This window comes from Pan paniscus, chromosome 18 (assembly GCF_029289425.2).
Source record: "Pan paniscus chromosome 18, NHGRI_mPanPan1-v2.0_pri, whole genome shotgun sequence".
Lineage (NCBI taxonomy): Eukaryota > Metazoa > Chordata > Mammalia > Primates > Hominidae > Pan > Pan paniscus.
The window spans coordinates 91,842,929-91,855,325 of record NC_073267.2 but is presented as its reverse complement, the minus strand read 5'-3'; the positions used below and the strand labels follow the sequence as shown (position 1 = coordinate 91,855,325).

Sequence of the window (12,397 nt, the reverse complement as noted above, 5' to 3'; positions counted from 1 at the left end):
CTGAGATCAAGGTGCCGGCAGACCCGGTGTGTGTTGAGCACCTACTTCTTGGTTTGCAGACGGCCGTCTTCTTGTCGTGTCCTCACATGGTGAAGGGAGAAAAGCAAGCTCTCCCTTGTCTCCCTTGTCTCCTCTTGTGATAGCACTAACCTCATCACAAGGACTGCATCCTCACAACCTAATCACCCCCCAAAGGTCCCACCTCCGAATATCATCCCATTGAGGGTGAGGATTTTGACACATGGATTTAGGGGGCATGCATTCAGACCATAACACCAGGTGACTCCAAAATGCCCATGACATACTGCCTTGTTGATCTGCCACCAAGAATGTGACATTTGGAGCAATATTAACCAGGACTGAAACCACAAAAACAAAAACAAAATGCATCTGGCATGCTGGGGTTTTGGGGAAGGGTGAGCAGTTCTTTGACCTGAAAATAAGGAGAGCCACCTTGGGTTCCCACAAGTCCTGTTTGCACATTGCCCCATCCCTCTTCATCCCAGCAGGTGAGGCAGAGTCCTAGCCAGAGAGAGGGGAGGGATGGGAACCTGGAATGGTGCACTAGGGGAAACTCACATCCCATCATTTTCACATGTAGGGCCTTTTAGAGAGTGAGTTCTTCTTGGAGCCATTCATCCTGAGGACCCATGAAGATGTGGGCCCGAGTGTTAGCCATAAGCCTTTGAAAACACTTTGGCAATGATATTGATGATAATGATGATGATGGTATAAATTAGAATGCGGTGCTTGCAAGTAACGTAAACTGAATTCTGACTGTCTTTTACCAAAAGGAGAGTATTTTTGAATGTATATATTATTCACATAATCAAGCCAAGCTTGGAGGACTGAGCTTAAAATGTTGGATTGGGGGGAGCCGAATGTTTATAAAGGACCAAAAAATGGGAGACACACCTTCCATTTGTGGGAGATTGTCAGCCTCACCCTTCATGTTGACATTCCGTTCCCTAAGAGGGTCATATGTTTCTTCATATGTCCAAGTCCTGGAGCTAAAATGCTGGCAGAGGCAGGATGTAGACCTTATGTCTTCTATGGTTAGAAGAAAATAGCTGCTTCCCATCAAGATCTCACATCTGGGCAATGACCCCCAAGTAGGAAAGTAAGTGGATACTGCACAGCCACACCCCCTCCAAAATAGCCAGCCTCATAATGGCAATGGCGTGTACTGGCCTAGCTCTCACATAATTTTCAGGCCTGTTTTGCAACTCATCTTAGATATTCAACATGGAAGTGTGTGCTTTTTGTTCGTCAGTGAAAATTTCTTGCCTGAACATTTAAGCCTTACCAAAAAACCCTACCCAGGCCAAGAACGGCATGTTTCTATTTAGAACCTTCTCTATGTGGAATTAGTTCACCTCTGACAGTCAGGAGACAGAGCACAGGGCAATGCTAAAGAGAGGGATGATGTTGTGTCCAGCAATGAATCATTACCTGTAATCAAAATCGGAGAAAGAACAGAAAATGGAGCTAAACAAAAATCTCTCTATAATAAAATTCTCTGGGCAGTTACCTGGTGGCGAGAACATCTTCACACAGATGGAATTACCTGAGAGGAACAAATAATTTGCAACAAATGCCTGGAGTTTCCTTGATCTTCCTGATTCCCATGGTAGTTTGGGAGTCTCACTTTAGTCATCTCTATATTTTGCGATATGGTAGATGAGTTTTACTGCCTTACTGTGCTAGACACAATGTACATTATGCTGTTATCCTAGCCGAGCATGAGTCCAATAATCTAGGATTGTCAGTGGTCAGCTAAAATCTTTGATTTCCACCTTGAGGCTTCTTGGTAAGGATTTTAATTCATCTTGTTCCAGAGGGACTGTGTTCATAGACTTTGGGGATGAGATCCCACAATAAATTTTAACAGAAAAGTTGCTTTTCTATGGGAGAGGGTCACTAAACGGTAATATCACTTACCCTAACCACTTTCTCTTTTCATGTTTAGTCTCATCACTTTTGTTTTCCCCTAGGACATTGAAACATTGCCCATTTTTTCTGTTAAGCATTATTTTATTCCTCATTCTTTACTAAATCTATTTCAAGACTGTATATTTGTCAGAAATTAACTTTGTTGCAAAAAATAGAAGTTCAGCTAGAAATAGTTCAAAGAAAATGTATTCATTCACACAATTTGGAAATCAATCCAAACGGTAGGTCTGCAGGTATGGCTACATCAAGGGGCTCAAACTACGTCATTAGATCTGGGTTTTTCTTCATTGTTCTGCTCCATTTTCCTTTCTCCTGGCTTAATTCTCTAACAGATTCTCTCTCCTTGGTGGGCTCTAGAAGCTTCACTTGTTACCATGGAAAGTACAGTACAGCAGCTGCTCATTTCTCCCAGTTCCCATTAATAATCTTCCGACCAAAAATCTTTGATTGGCCCTTCCTGTATCACATGCCCACCATGAACTAATCACTGGAGCCAAGGATATAGGTTGGTTGGTCAGCCTGGGTTACAGCCTGTGGTCGCTGGGGTGGGGGTCCCTTGAATGACAGTCTCACCAAAATCCCAAAAGGAAGGAAGGCAGTACAGGCAAAAGAGTAAGCAACTTTACCCTACAAACATATTGAGGTCTCCCTATCTTGAGCCTTCACATCTGTCCCCAATTTCTCTCTTCCTTTTGCTTCTATTTCTTGATGTGGAATTCTGAGCTGGCTATTGTACTGGGATTCAGAAACACCCATCCAGTTCTGCCATGTCCACCAATGATCTTGGAGATCTCAGAAGGAGATATTGGCCTGCAAGACAAATCAGTAGAGAAACACTTTATTTTGAGGCCCTCCAGAGCAGGTGTGTTCAGGAGTTCTAAACCCCTGCTTGGAGCATTATGTGTAGGCTGGACTAGAGACTTTTACTGGGCAGGAGTTACAACCACCCCATCAGAGCTGTTTGCATGGAATTTCTCTTTCTCCGAATTATACCATCCAGACATCCAGAATGTCATTCCAGAACGTGGTCTTTATCACTAGTATAATGAAACTGATGAAATTTAATGTTCTATTCCGATACTATAATAGAATTTATTTGTAGGCCTTTTATCAGCTCCCTGTGTAATAAAAGAAATCAGATTTTCACTGGATGCTTTTCCTAACTTATCCTGGGTCTGCTGTGAGGATGGTCCATTTTCCTGCTGGCAGCACTGGGAAAACAGAGAAAGGGAAGAGAAAAAGAGGGTAGATGGTTTTTGCCCGTGATGCTGTATAGCCAGATATTAAAGGCACCTTGCATCCTACCCATGAGCAGAACGGCAGGACTGGGGAAGGGGAAATTCTTTTAGTCAGGAGTCCTGTTTTTGAACCACCGTTTCATCATGCTTTCCCCCAGGAATACAATGCATTGTTGATGCACGGAGGGCTTCGCTCTGCCCTTGGCTCTTACTGGTTTCTTACAGTAAATCAGGGATATCAATTACTGTGTAGACATGGTCAAGGCATGAAGGTATTTTGTATGTAACACTTGTCTCTTTTGTTTTCTGATAAATTGTATGTATTGCTCTAAAGTGAAGTATACTTGAACCTTTATTAATGCATTCAGGCATCCTTGTCTCTTCTGCTTTAAAACAGATACATTTGAAGCTAAATTCAAGATTCTCTTCCCTCCGCCTTCTCTTCCCCTTGCTCTTTTCCTCAGGGTCTAGATTTGTCGGGGCTGGTGTATTCTCCTGGCATTTGGGGAAACAGCATTTGTCTTATCTTCCAGTTGAGATTTCTCATCCTCACTTTGGCCCAGGTTCAAGGCTGCCAACCCAGCAGCCTCTGCTATCGTGTTCCCCGACCCACATGCTGGCACCCTGATTCTTCCAAGCTCTGTTCCCTACTCTCCTAAGGAGCTCCAGTTGACTTTTCCCAGATCTCCTCACTCCCACCCAAAGCCAAAGGAGTCATGATGGGGGCTAAGGTATGAATGTTTGTGTCCCAAAAAAATTAATATGTTAAAACCTAATCCCCTTAAGAGATGGGCCCTTTGGGAGGTTCTGCCTTCATGAAAGAGATTAGTGCCCTTATCAAAGAGATCCCAGAGATATCCTTCACCTGTTCCACCATCTGAGGACACAAGGAGAAGATGAAAGTCTATGAATCAGGAAGCAGGCCCTTACCAGATCTGCCAGCGTCTTGATCTTGGACTCCCGGAGAACGGTGAGAAATAAATCTCTGCTGTTTAGAAGCTATCCTGTCTATGGTGTTTTGTTACAGCAGCCCAAATGGACTCTGACAATGGGGGTGGCATGAGAGGCTGTCAATCTTTCTCTTGTTAAATAGACCACCATGTGGTTTATTTTGCTCCCAGGTAACCCCAAAATCATGTGGAAGCCCTTCTTCAGGGAACCCAATATGAGCTTCTCTGATCTGGGGTTCTCAGACCCATGGGGGTGTCTATTCAGCATCTTCTCCTGATGGCTTACAGAGTTTTCAACTCTTGGGAAGCTGCAGAAGAGAATAGATGCCACGCTCTCATGTCAGCTCTCTTGATGTCTCTCACAAGAGTCTTCCCTGCTTCTTCTGTAGCCTGAGCACATACCCAACAGCCTGCTCACTCCATGGCTTGGAGGAGTGGTTCTCAAATGTGGGTGTGCATCACCTGGAGATCTCCTTACAACACAGGTTGCTGGCTCCAATCCTGTTTCTGATTCAGTAGCTGTGGTCAGTAGGACAATGGTCTTCGATATGATTGGGGCCTATGTCCCCACCCAAATTTTATGTCAAATTGTAATCTCCAATGTTGGAGGTGGGGGCTAGTGGAAGGTGATTTGATTATGGGGATAGATGTCCCCTTTGGTGCTGTTTTAGTGATAGTGAGTGAGTTATTGTGAGGTGTGGTTGTTTAAAAGTGTGTAGTACCTCCCCCCCACTCTCTCTTCCTCCTGCTCTGGCCATGTGAAGATGTGCCCGCTTCCCCTTCACCTTCTGCCATAATTGTAAGTTTCCTGAGGCCTCCCTATCCATGCTTCCTGTACAGCCTTTGGAACTGTGAGGCAATGAAACCTCTTTTCTTTATAAGTTACCCGGTCTCAGGTATTTCTTTATAGCAGTGAACAAATGGACTAATATAGTCCTTAACAATAATAGTGCACGAGTCCTCAAAGCCTGTGAATCCGTTATCTTATGTGGCAAAAAGGACTTTGCAGTTGTGATTAAATTGAGGATCTTGACATTGGGAGATTCCACTGGACTATCTGGGGAAGCCCAATATAATCAGGAGGGCCTTATGAGCGGGAGGCAGGAGAGTCTATCAGAAAAGATGTGACAATGGAAGAGGAGATTGGAGTGGTGCTGCCATAAACAAAGGAATGCAGGCCTTTGGATGCTGCAAAAGGCAACAGATGGAGTCTTCCCTGGAGTCTCCAGAATGAACACAGGTCTGCTGACCACTTGATTTTAGCATTGCAAGACCCATTTCAGAATTCTGACCTCCAGAACTGAAAGGTCATGCCTTTATGCTGCTTTAAACTACTACATACATGGTAATTTGTTACAGCAGCCATAGGTATGTAATACAGAATTGGGGTGGCTCCTGAGAATCTGCATTTCTAATAGAGTCTCAGGTGATGCTAACGCTTCAGGTCCAGGGATCACTCTTTGAGGACTGTTGGCTTTTAGGGAAGCACACCATCCTCAGTGCTCTTCCAAACTTTGGACTATAAGCTAAATAAATCGCTTGTTCTCTCAACAACACTGGAATCGTGCAAATAGAAGTGTTGGCTTCAACAACACTTATCCCCAGAAAGTGCCTACTTGGGAAATCAACACTTAGACTGATTTTTTTTTCTTTCCATTCTGCTCTGAAGCAATGGTGGAGAGCCACTGGGCTGTCAGTTTGACTAGCCATTAAAAATATATCGTGTTAGTATTTTATAAATGTTTATCTTGCTATATGGTTATTTATTATTTTCTCTGGGAGAAAATTGCAGAGCACTGTCATAGTATATACTTTCATGAAATCGCCAAGGAAAATAGAAAAAGAGCCTCCATGTTCTAGAAAGGAAATGGAACAGAGAGGTTTGCAATGAGCAAGATATTCTGCTTCCCTTTATGTACGCTCTGCTCACCAGCTCCTCCCCTTTTGCCATACCCAACTGACCTTGGCCATACCTCTATAATTATCTGACATTGCTCCCTTCCACTAAGCTCTTCCGGGTAATGATACTGGCTTTTCCATCCCAGTATGCTCAGATGGGGGTAACATAGTAACAGTGCTGGTTACTATGGGCACTAAACCAGTCAGCCACATTCCCTAGATCTGCCAAGAGGTCTCCAGGGTTCTGTTTGAGATAGGACACCTTATCCTATTGTCTCCAGTGCTCCTGGTAGAGAAAAAAAAGAGGAAGGAAGAGAACGAAGCCCTGATGATTTACCGTGAGTCCAATACCTTGGGTGCAGTAGTCACGGAATATCAATGCACAGTGAGGAAGACTTGCAGGATCCATTGGACTGTTGCCCTTGCCATTTCTGCCTCCTCCTTTCCTTCCCTCTCTCTTTCTCCTTGTCTCTCTCTTTCTCTTCCTCTTCTCTTGACAGGCAGTGGAGTCCAACTCAGGATTTGAATTCTGGCCCTGCCTTTTGCTAGAGTGTGACAAGAAATCTCTCTGATTATATTAAGTAGGGGCAAAGATACCCACCTCAATTCTCTGATGAGAACTAGATGAAAGAATACCTGTAATGTATCTGGTGCATAGTAGGAACTCAATTAACATTCTCCATGAGGCTGTTGCTATTCTCCAGCCTTCTCACTACAAAGTACTATTCAATCAATGAATTTCACAGAGAATACAGAGTGGGAAACCACTTTAATGAGAAATCCAGTTTCCCTTTCATTTCAAGACTATGACATTCCCACTTCTTTGAGGGCTTCCATTGCCTAGGTGGCCTTTTTCTTATAGTTAGGCATTCTTAGAGCTCTGGGCATGGGCTTGTCTTGGCCAAAATGTCTTTTAGCAAAGTAATCATATATGCCAATAGGCAAATAGTGAGCAAGGCAGATCCACAAGTAAGCGCCTTTCCCTGGCGTGTAATAGGCAAAAGGGCTCTTCGCCGAGATAGCATGCTGGATGTCCCGCAGCACCGGAGAGAAGTCCTTGCTGGCTAACGAGTTGATCAATAGGAGGAAATTCCGCTGTGCTAAGATGTAGTCCTGGCCGTAGTCTTCCTGTACCTCAGCGGGGAGGTGGTCCAGAATGTCCTTCTCCAGCTTTTCCCACTTGTCACTGGTGCCTGCGATATCTGGGGTGAAAGGAAAGGGAAGAGTCAGATCCTGGGAAGGCCAAGGAAGTCAGGGAGCAGGCGCTTGTCTCTGTTGGGAAGGATGGCCCTTTGCAAATGACTTTTATTTATTTATTTATTTATTTATTTATTTATTTATTTATTTATTTTTGGGATACAGAGTCTTTCTCTGTCTCTCAGGCTTAAGTGCAGTGGTGTGATCTCAGCTCACTGCAACCTCTGCCTCCAGAGTTGAAGTGATTCTCTTGCCTCAGCCTCCCGAGTAGCTGGGATTACAGGCATCACCAACATGCCCGGCTAATTTTTGTATTTTTAGTAGACACAGGGTTTTGCCATGTTGGCCAGGCTGGTCTTGAACTCCTGACCTCAAGTGATCCACCTGCCTCGGCCTCCCAAAGTGCTGAGATTTCAGGCGTGAGCCACCACGCCTGGCCTGCAAATGCCTTTTAAAATGTGTGCTTCATAATGGCATTTATTATCATTTCTAAACCTACATACAGAAAAGTGCACACGTAATTGGATTTTTCCAAACTGATAGCCCATGTAACTAGCAAACAGATCAAGAACAAAACAAGCCTGGGCACCGTGGCTCATACCTGTAATCTCAGCACTTTGGGAGGCCCAGGAAGGGGAATCGCTTGAGCCTAGGAGTTCAAGATCAGCCTGGGCAATATAGTGAGATCCCATCTCTAAAATATATATATATATATGTGTGTGTGTGTGTGTGTGTGTGTGTATACACATTATCATTATATATGTGTATAATACACATATATATACACACACACATATATGTGTATATATATACACACACACACACATACACACACATATACATAGACATAGACATAGACATAGACATATACACAGAAATTTAGCTGGGCACAGTGGTGCTTATCTATAGTCCCAGCTATTCGGGAGACTGAAGTGGGAGGACCCCTGGAGCCCACGAGTTGGAGGATGCAGTGAGCTATTATATGACTGCACCACTGCACTGTAGCCTGGGCAACAGAGCTACACTCCAATTTTAAGAAAAGAAAAAGGGAAAAAAAGAAAAAAAAACAAAACAGAACAGGACCAGCCTTAAAATCTCTCCTTTCAGCCCACTTCTCAGTAACCATTTTCCTGATTAACAGGACAGATTCATCCTGGCTGGTTTTGAACATTTATATAAATGGAATCATATGAATAGCACTCATTGTTTAGCATCAGCTTCTTTATTCAACAGTATATTTGTGATATTCATCCATGCACTGTGTGTTGATTCTCCTTTCAGCATAGTATTCCGTTGCATAAAAATGCCATGAATTATTTATCCACTATACTGTGATGGGCACTGTGCTTATTTTCAACTGGGCCTTTACAAATGCTGCTGCCACAGACACTCATCTTTTGGTGACTATTACATATATAATATATCATGTAATGTCTACAATATAATATATACTGTATATAATATAGTATATATACACTCATATAAGCATACACACGTATAACTTTTTAAGATATAGAAGTAATGCCTACCAATTAAATGTAGGATTTTAGGCTGGGCATGGTGGCTCATGCCTGCAATCCCAGCACTTTGGGAGGCCCAGGTAGGTGGATCACCTGAGGTCAGGAGTTCAAGACCAGCATAGCCAACATGATGAAACCCTGTCTCTACTAAAAAATACAAAAATTAGCTGGGCATGGTGGTGGGTGCCTGGAATCCCAGCTATTTGGGAGGCTGAAGCAGGGAGAATTGCTTGAACCCGGGAGGCAGAGGTTACAGTGAGCTGAGATCGCACCACTGCGCTCCAGCCTGGGTGAGAGAGTGAGACTCCATCTCAATAAATAAATAAATAAATAAATACAGGATTTTAAATATTTAATCTACTTAATAGATATAATTTTCATTTATGTTTTTAAAAATATGTGAAGTGTAATTTTAATATAATTCACACATATATTTAAATTTTAATACACAAACTACATGCAATTAAGTATAAATATATTTTTAAAATAAATACAATACCTGCTTATCATATAAAATTAAATAATTTATTTACTTTAAAATGTAGCAGCTCTGCCTCCTCATTATATAAAGTGAATAATAAGGAGACGTGCGTATTTTTAAAATTAATCTCCTCTAAGGTAACTAACAGTTTTGTGTGCCCTTCTACATTCCTTCCTTGTTCATACAAACATACATACACATAGAAGAATTTGGTTTAATTTTTTTTACCAGGAAATAACAAAAACAAAAAGGATCATACTATGGTATTTATATTTTCCATGAATTTGTTTTGGCTTAGTAATAAATCAGACCTCCCTTCTTGTCAATGTCTATGGATTAAACCAGAGCAACAGAATTTCCCATTGAACAGCTTTTAGCCAATCACTTCCCTATCCAATGACCTTCCAGTTGTTCCTATAGGTTTCAGCATTTCAGGCACTGCTGCAGTAAATCAACTTTCACCACCTATTCGTTTTTACTTTGGCTTTATTTCTGTAGGCAAGAGTCCTCAAAGTACAGCCTGGTCGAAGGCACATTAATTTTGAATTTTAATAGCTACTGCCAGATTACTTTCCAAAAAGCTTGCGGTCTCCCACGCTGCCTCCTGCAAAGTGCTTGGTTGTTCAGATAGCTGTGGGGATGAGGCCTTGCTAGCTTGGGTGACTCCTGGATATCAGGACTGCGGAGAAGGAGGGATGCTCACTTGGAAATGTAGGCCAGTGAAATCCAATTATACTTATGGAAATGCAAACGGAGTTTCAATTCCTCCTTTCTTTTCAGGAAGGCACACACCGTGCTTAAAGAAATGATTATCATGACAATTACTCTGGAGGTTTCTAGGTCCTGAAAAACATGTTTTCGTGAGCTACTATTCCTCCTCCTACCTCTCCCCTGTCCCTGTCTTCGTAGGCTGAGGGTTCCTTTTTCTTTCCACCTCATTCTTCTTTAAACACCTCATGGAATTTCTGGCCACTCTTGTGGGTATCCTATCCAGAGTCCCCAAAGCTGTCTCTGTGAGTGACAAAGCCATCAGCCTTTTGCCATCAGTCTGTCATCATCTCCCACTTTTGACAAACTCTCCATACCCATCCCTCCCATGCCACTTTGGTGCTGCACACAATGAAGTTATTGATATGACCTGTATCAAAATCCCATCTCTGCCTCCTATCAGCTCTATGGCTTTGGAACTTCCTTGACTTCTCTGAGCCTCCATCTTCTCACTGCAAGATGGGGCTATTATGATGCCTACTTCACAGGTGAGGATTAAGGGAGATAATGCACATAAAGCACTTAAAATCTGCTAATCTAGCATGCAGTAGGATTTAGCTATCTTTATTTCAGGGCACCAGAAAAATCTGGAATGTCTCTTAGAGTGTCTTCAGAAGCTCCTTGTCTGTGTCCCTAAAGATTCCTTTTCTTGCCCCTACCTTCAAATAAATATAAGTATGAAGTGTCATTCTCCAAACATGAGTTCTCAGCCTTCTGCTCTTGGGCTTCTTGCCTTCAGAGAGCTCATCAAATAGCTTTAAACTGGGGGGCAGCCTGATATAAAAGGAAGAACCCAGGCACTGCATCTCAGGATCTGATCTCAAATTTTCCACCATCACGGTGTACGTGGGATACCAGATCCCCACCCAAGGGCATGTTATCCACCCCAGCTCAGCACCATCACCTGGAGAATAATGTCAATGAAACCTGCTCCTCAGAGTTGTGGTGATTGGAGTATACATAGAAAGGGTGGAGGTATAAATTGGAGCAATATTTTAGAAAATAGGTTGGTATGATTCAGTAAAGCTGAAGACAGGAAAACTCTATGATCTAGTCATTCTTTCAGAGGCATTTGAACAAGAGTAACTCCATCTTGAATAGGGGCTGGGTAAAATGAGAATGAGACCTGCTGGGCTGCATTCCCTGGAGGTTAAGCATTCTTAATCACAGGATTAGATAGGAGGTTGGCAGGATTGGTATCACAAGATACAAGTCATAGTAACTCTGCTGATAAAACAGGATGTGGTAAAGCAGCCAGCCAAAACCCACCAAAATCAAGATGGCAACAACAGTGACCTCTGGTCATCCTCACTGCTCATTATATGCTACTTATAATGCATTAGCATGCTAAAAGACACTTCCACCAGCACCAGGACAGTTTATAAATGCCATGGCAATGTCCAGAAGTTGCTCTGTATGGTCTAAAAGGGGGAGGAACCCACAGTTCCAGGCCATCCCTCCCACTTTCCTAGAAAACTCATGAATAATCCACTCCTTGTCTAGAATATAATCAAGAAGTAACTATAAGTATACTCAGTCAAGCAGTCCATGCTGCTGCTCTGCCTAAGAAGTAGGCATTCTTTTATTGCTTTACTTTCTTAATAAACTTGCTTTCACTTTACTCTACAGATTCACCCCAAATTCTTTCTCACACAAGATCCAAAAACCCTCTCTTGGAATCTGGATCAGGAGCCCTTTTTGGTAACAATTTCACTCTGTAGCATGTGTCATGGGAAAATTCAAGCACACAAAAACCAAAGTACATGTACCAGAAAGTTCATAGCTGCATTGTTCATACTTGTTCTAACTAGAAGGGACTCAAACATCCCAACAACAGTAGAAAATCATGGCATATTCACAGAATACTGCACAGCAATGAAATGAGTGGACTACAGCTACACACAGTGCAGATAAATTGTCTAATCAGAATATTGAGTGAAAGAAGCCAGACACAAAAGGATACATACATATTGATTCCATTCAAAGTGCAAAAGCAGTTAAAGTCAAATGCTATTAATTGGGCTGGTTGTGACTCTACAAAGAAAAGCAAATAAATGATCATTACAAAAAGTAAGAGGTGATTACCTATTGGGAGGTTGGAGAGGGCTGTGATGGTAGAGGATCATATAGGGGCTTCTGGGTGTTGGTAATGTTTTATTTTTTGATCTGGGTGTTAAGTACAAGAGTGTTTATAATAATTTGTTGAACCATGTGAGTATAATGCTTTTTTCTGTTTATATATTTCTCGATTTTAAAAAATAAGATCAACATCAGTAAAGAATGTATGGTAAGTGGGTGAGAACAGCTCTCCAGAACTATTATGCATAGCAATTATACTGAATCTCCAAAATCATAACCTAACTGCAGGATTGCTCTCTCGTCTAAATGGAA

General features: G+C 42.3%; 1 protein-coding gene and 1 long non-coding RNA gene across 2 annotated transcripts in view; one reads left to right on the top strand and one right to left on the bottom strand.

The window, feature by feature from the left end:
* The window catches only part of LOC134729370 (uncharacterized), a 97,722-nt gene that overhangs the window by 35,836 nt on the left and 49,489 nt on the right, over positions 1–12,397 (top strand). The gene's annotated exons all lie outside the window — the stretch shown is intronic.
* HSD17B2 (hydroxysteroid 17-beta dehydrogenase 2) overlaps positions 6,791–12,397 on the bottom strand; it is a 62,900-nt gene continuing 57,293 nt past the window's right edge. Inside the window, exon 5 of the mRNA XM_003820883.5 lies at positions 6,791–7,242. Coding sequence (XP_003820931.1) covers positions 6,881–7,242 — 362 coding nt within the window. The 3' untranslated portion in view covers positions 6,791–6,880. The remainder of the gene's footprint in view (positions 7,243–12,397) is intronic.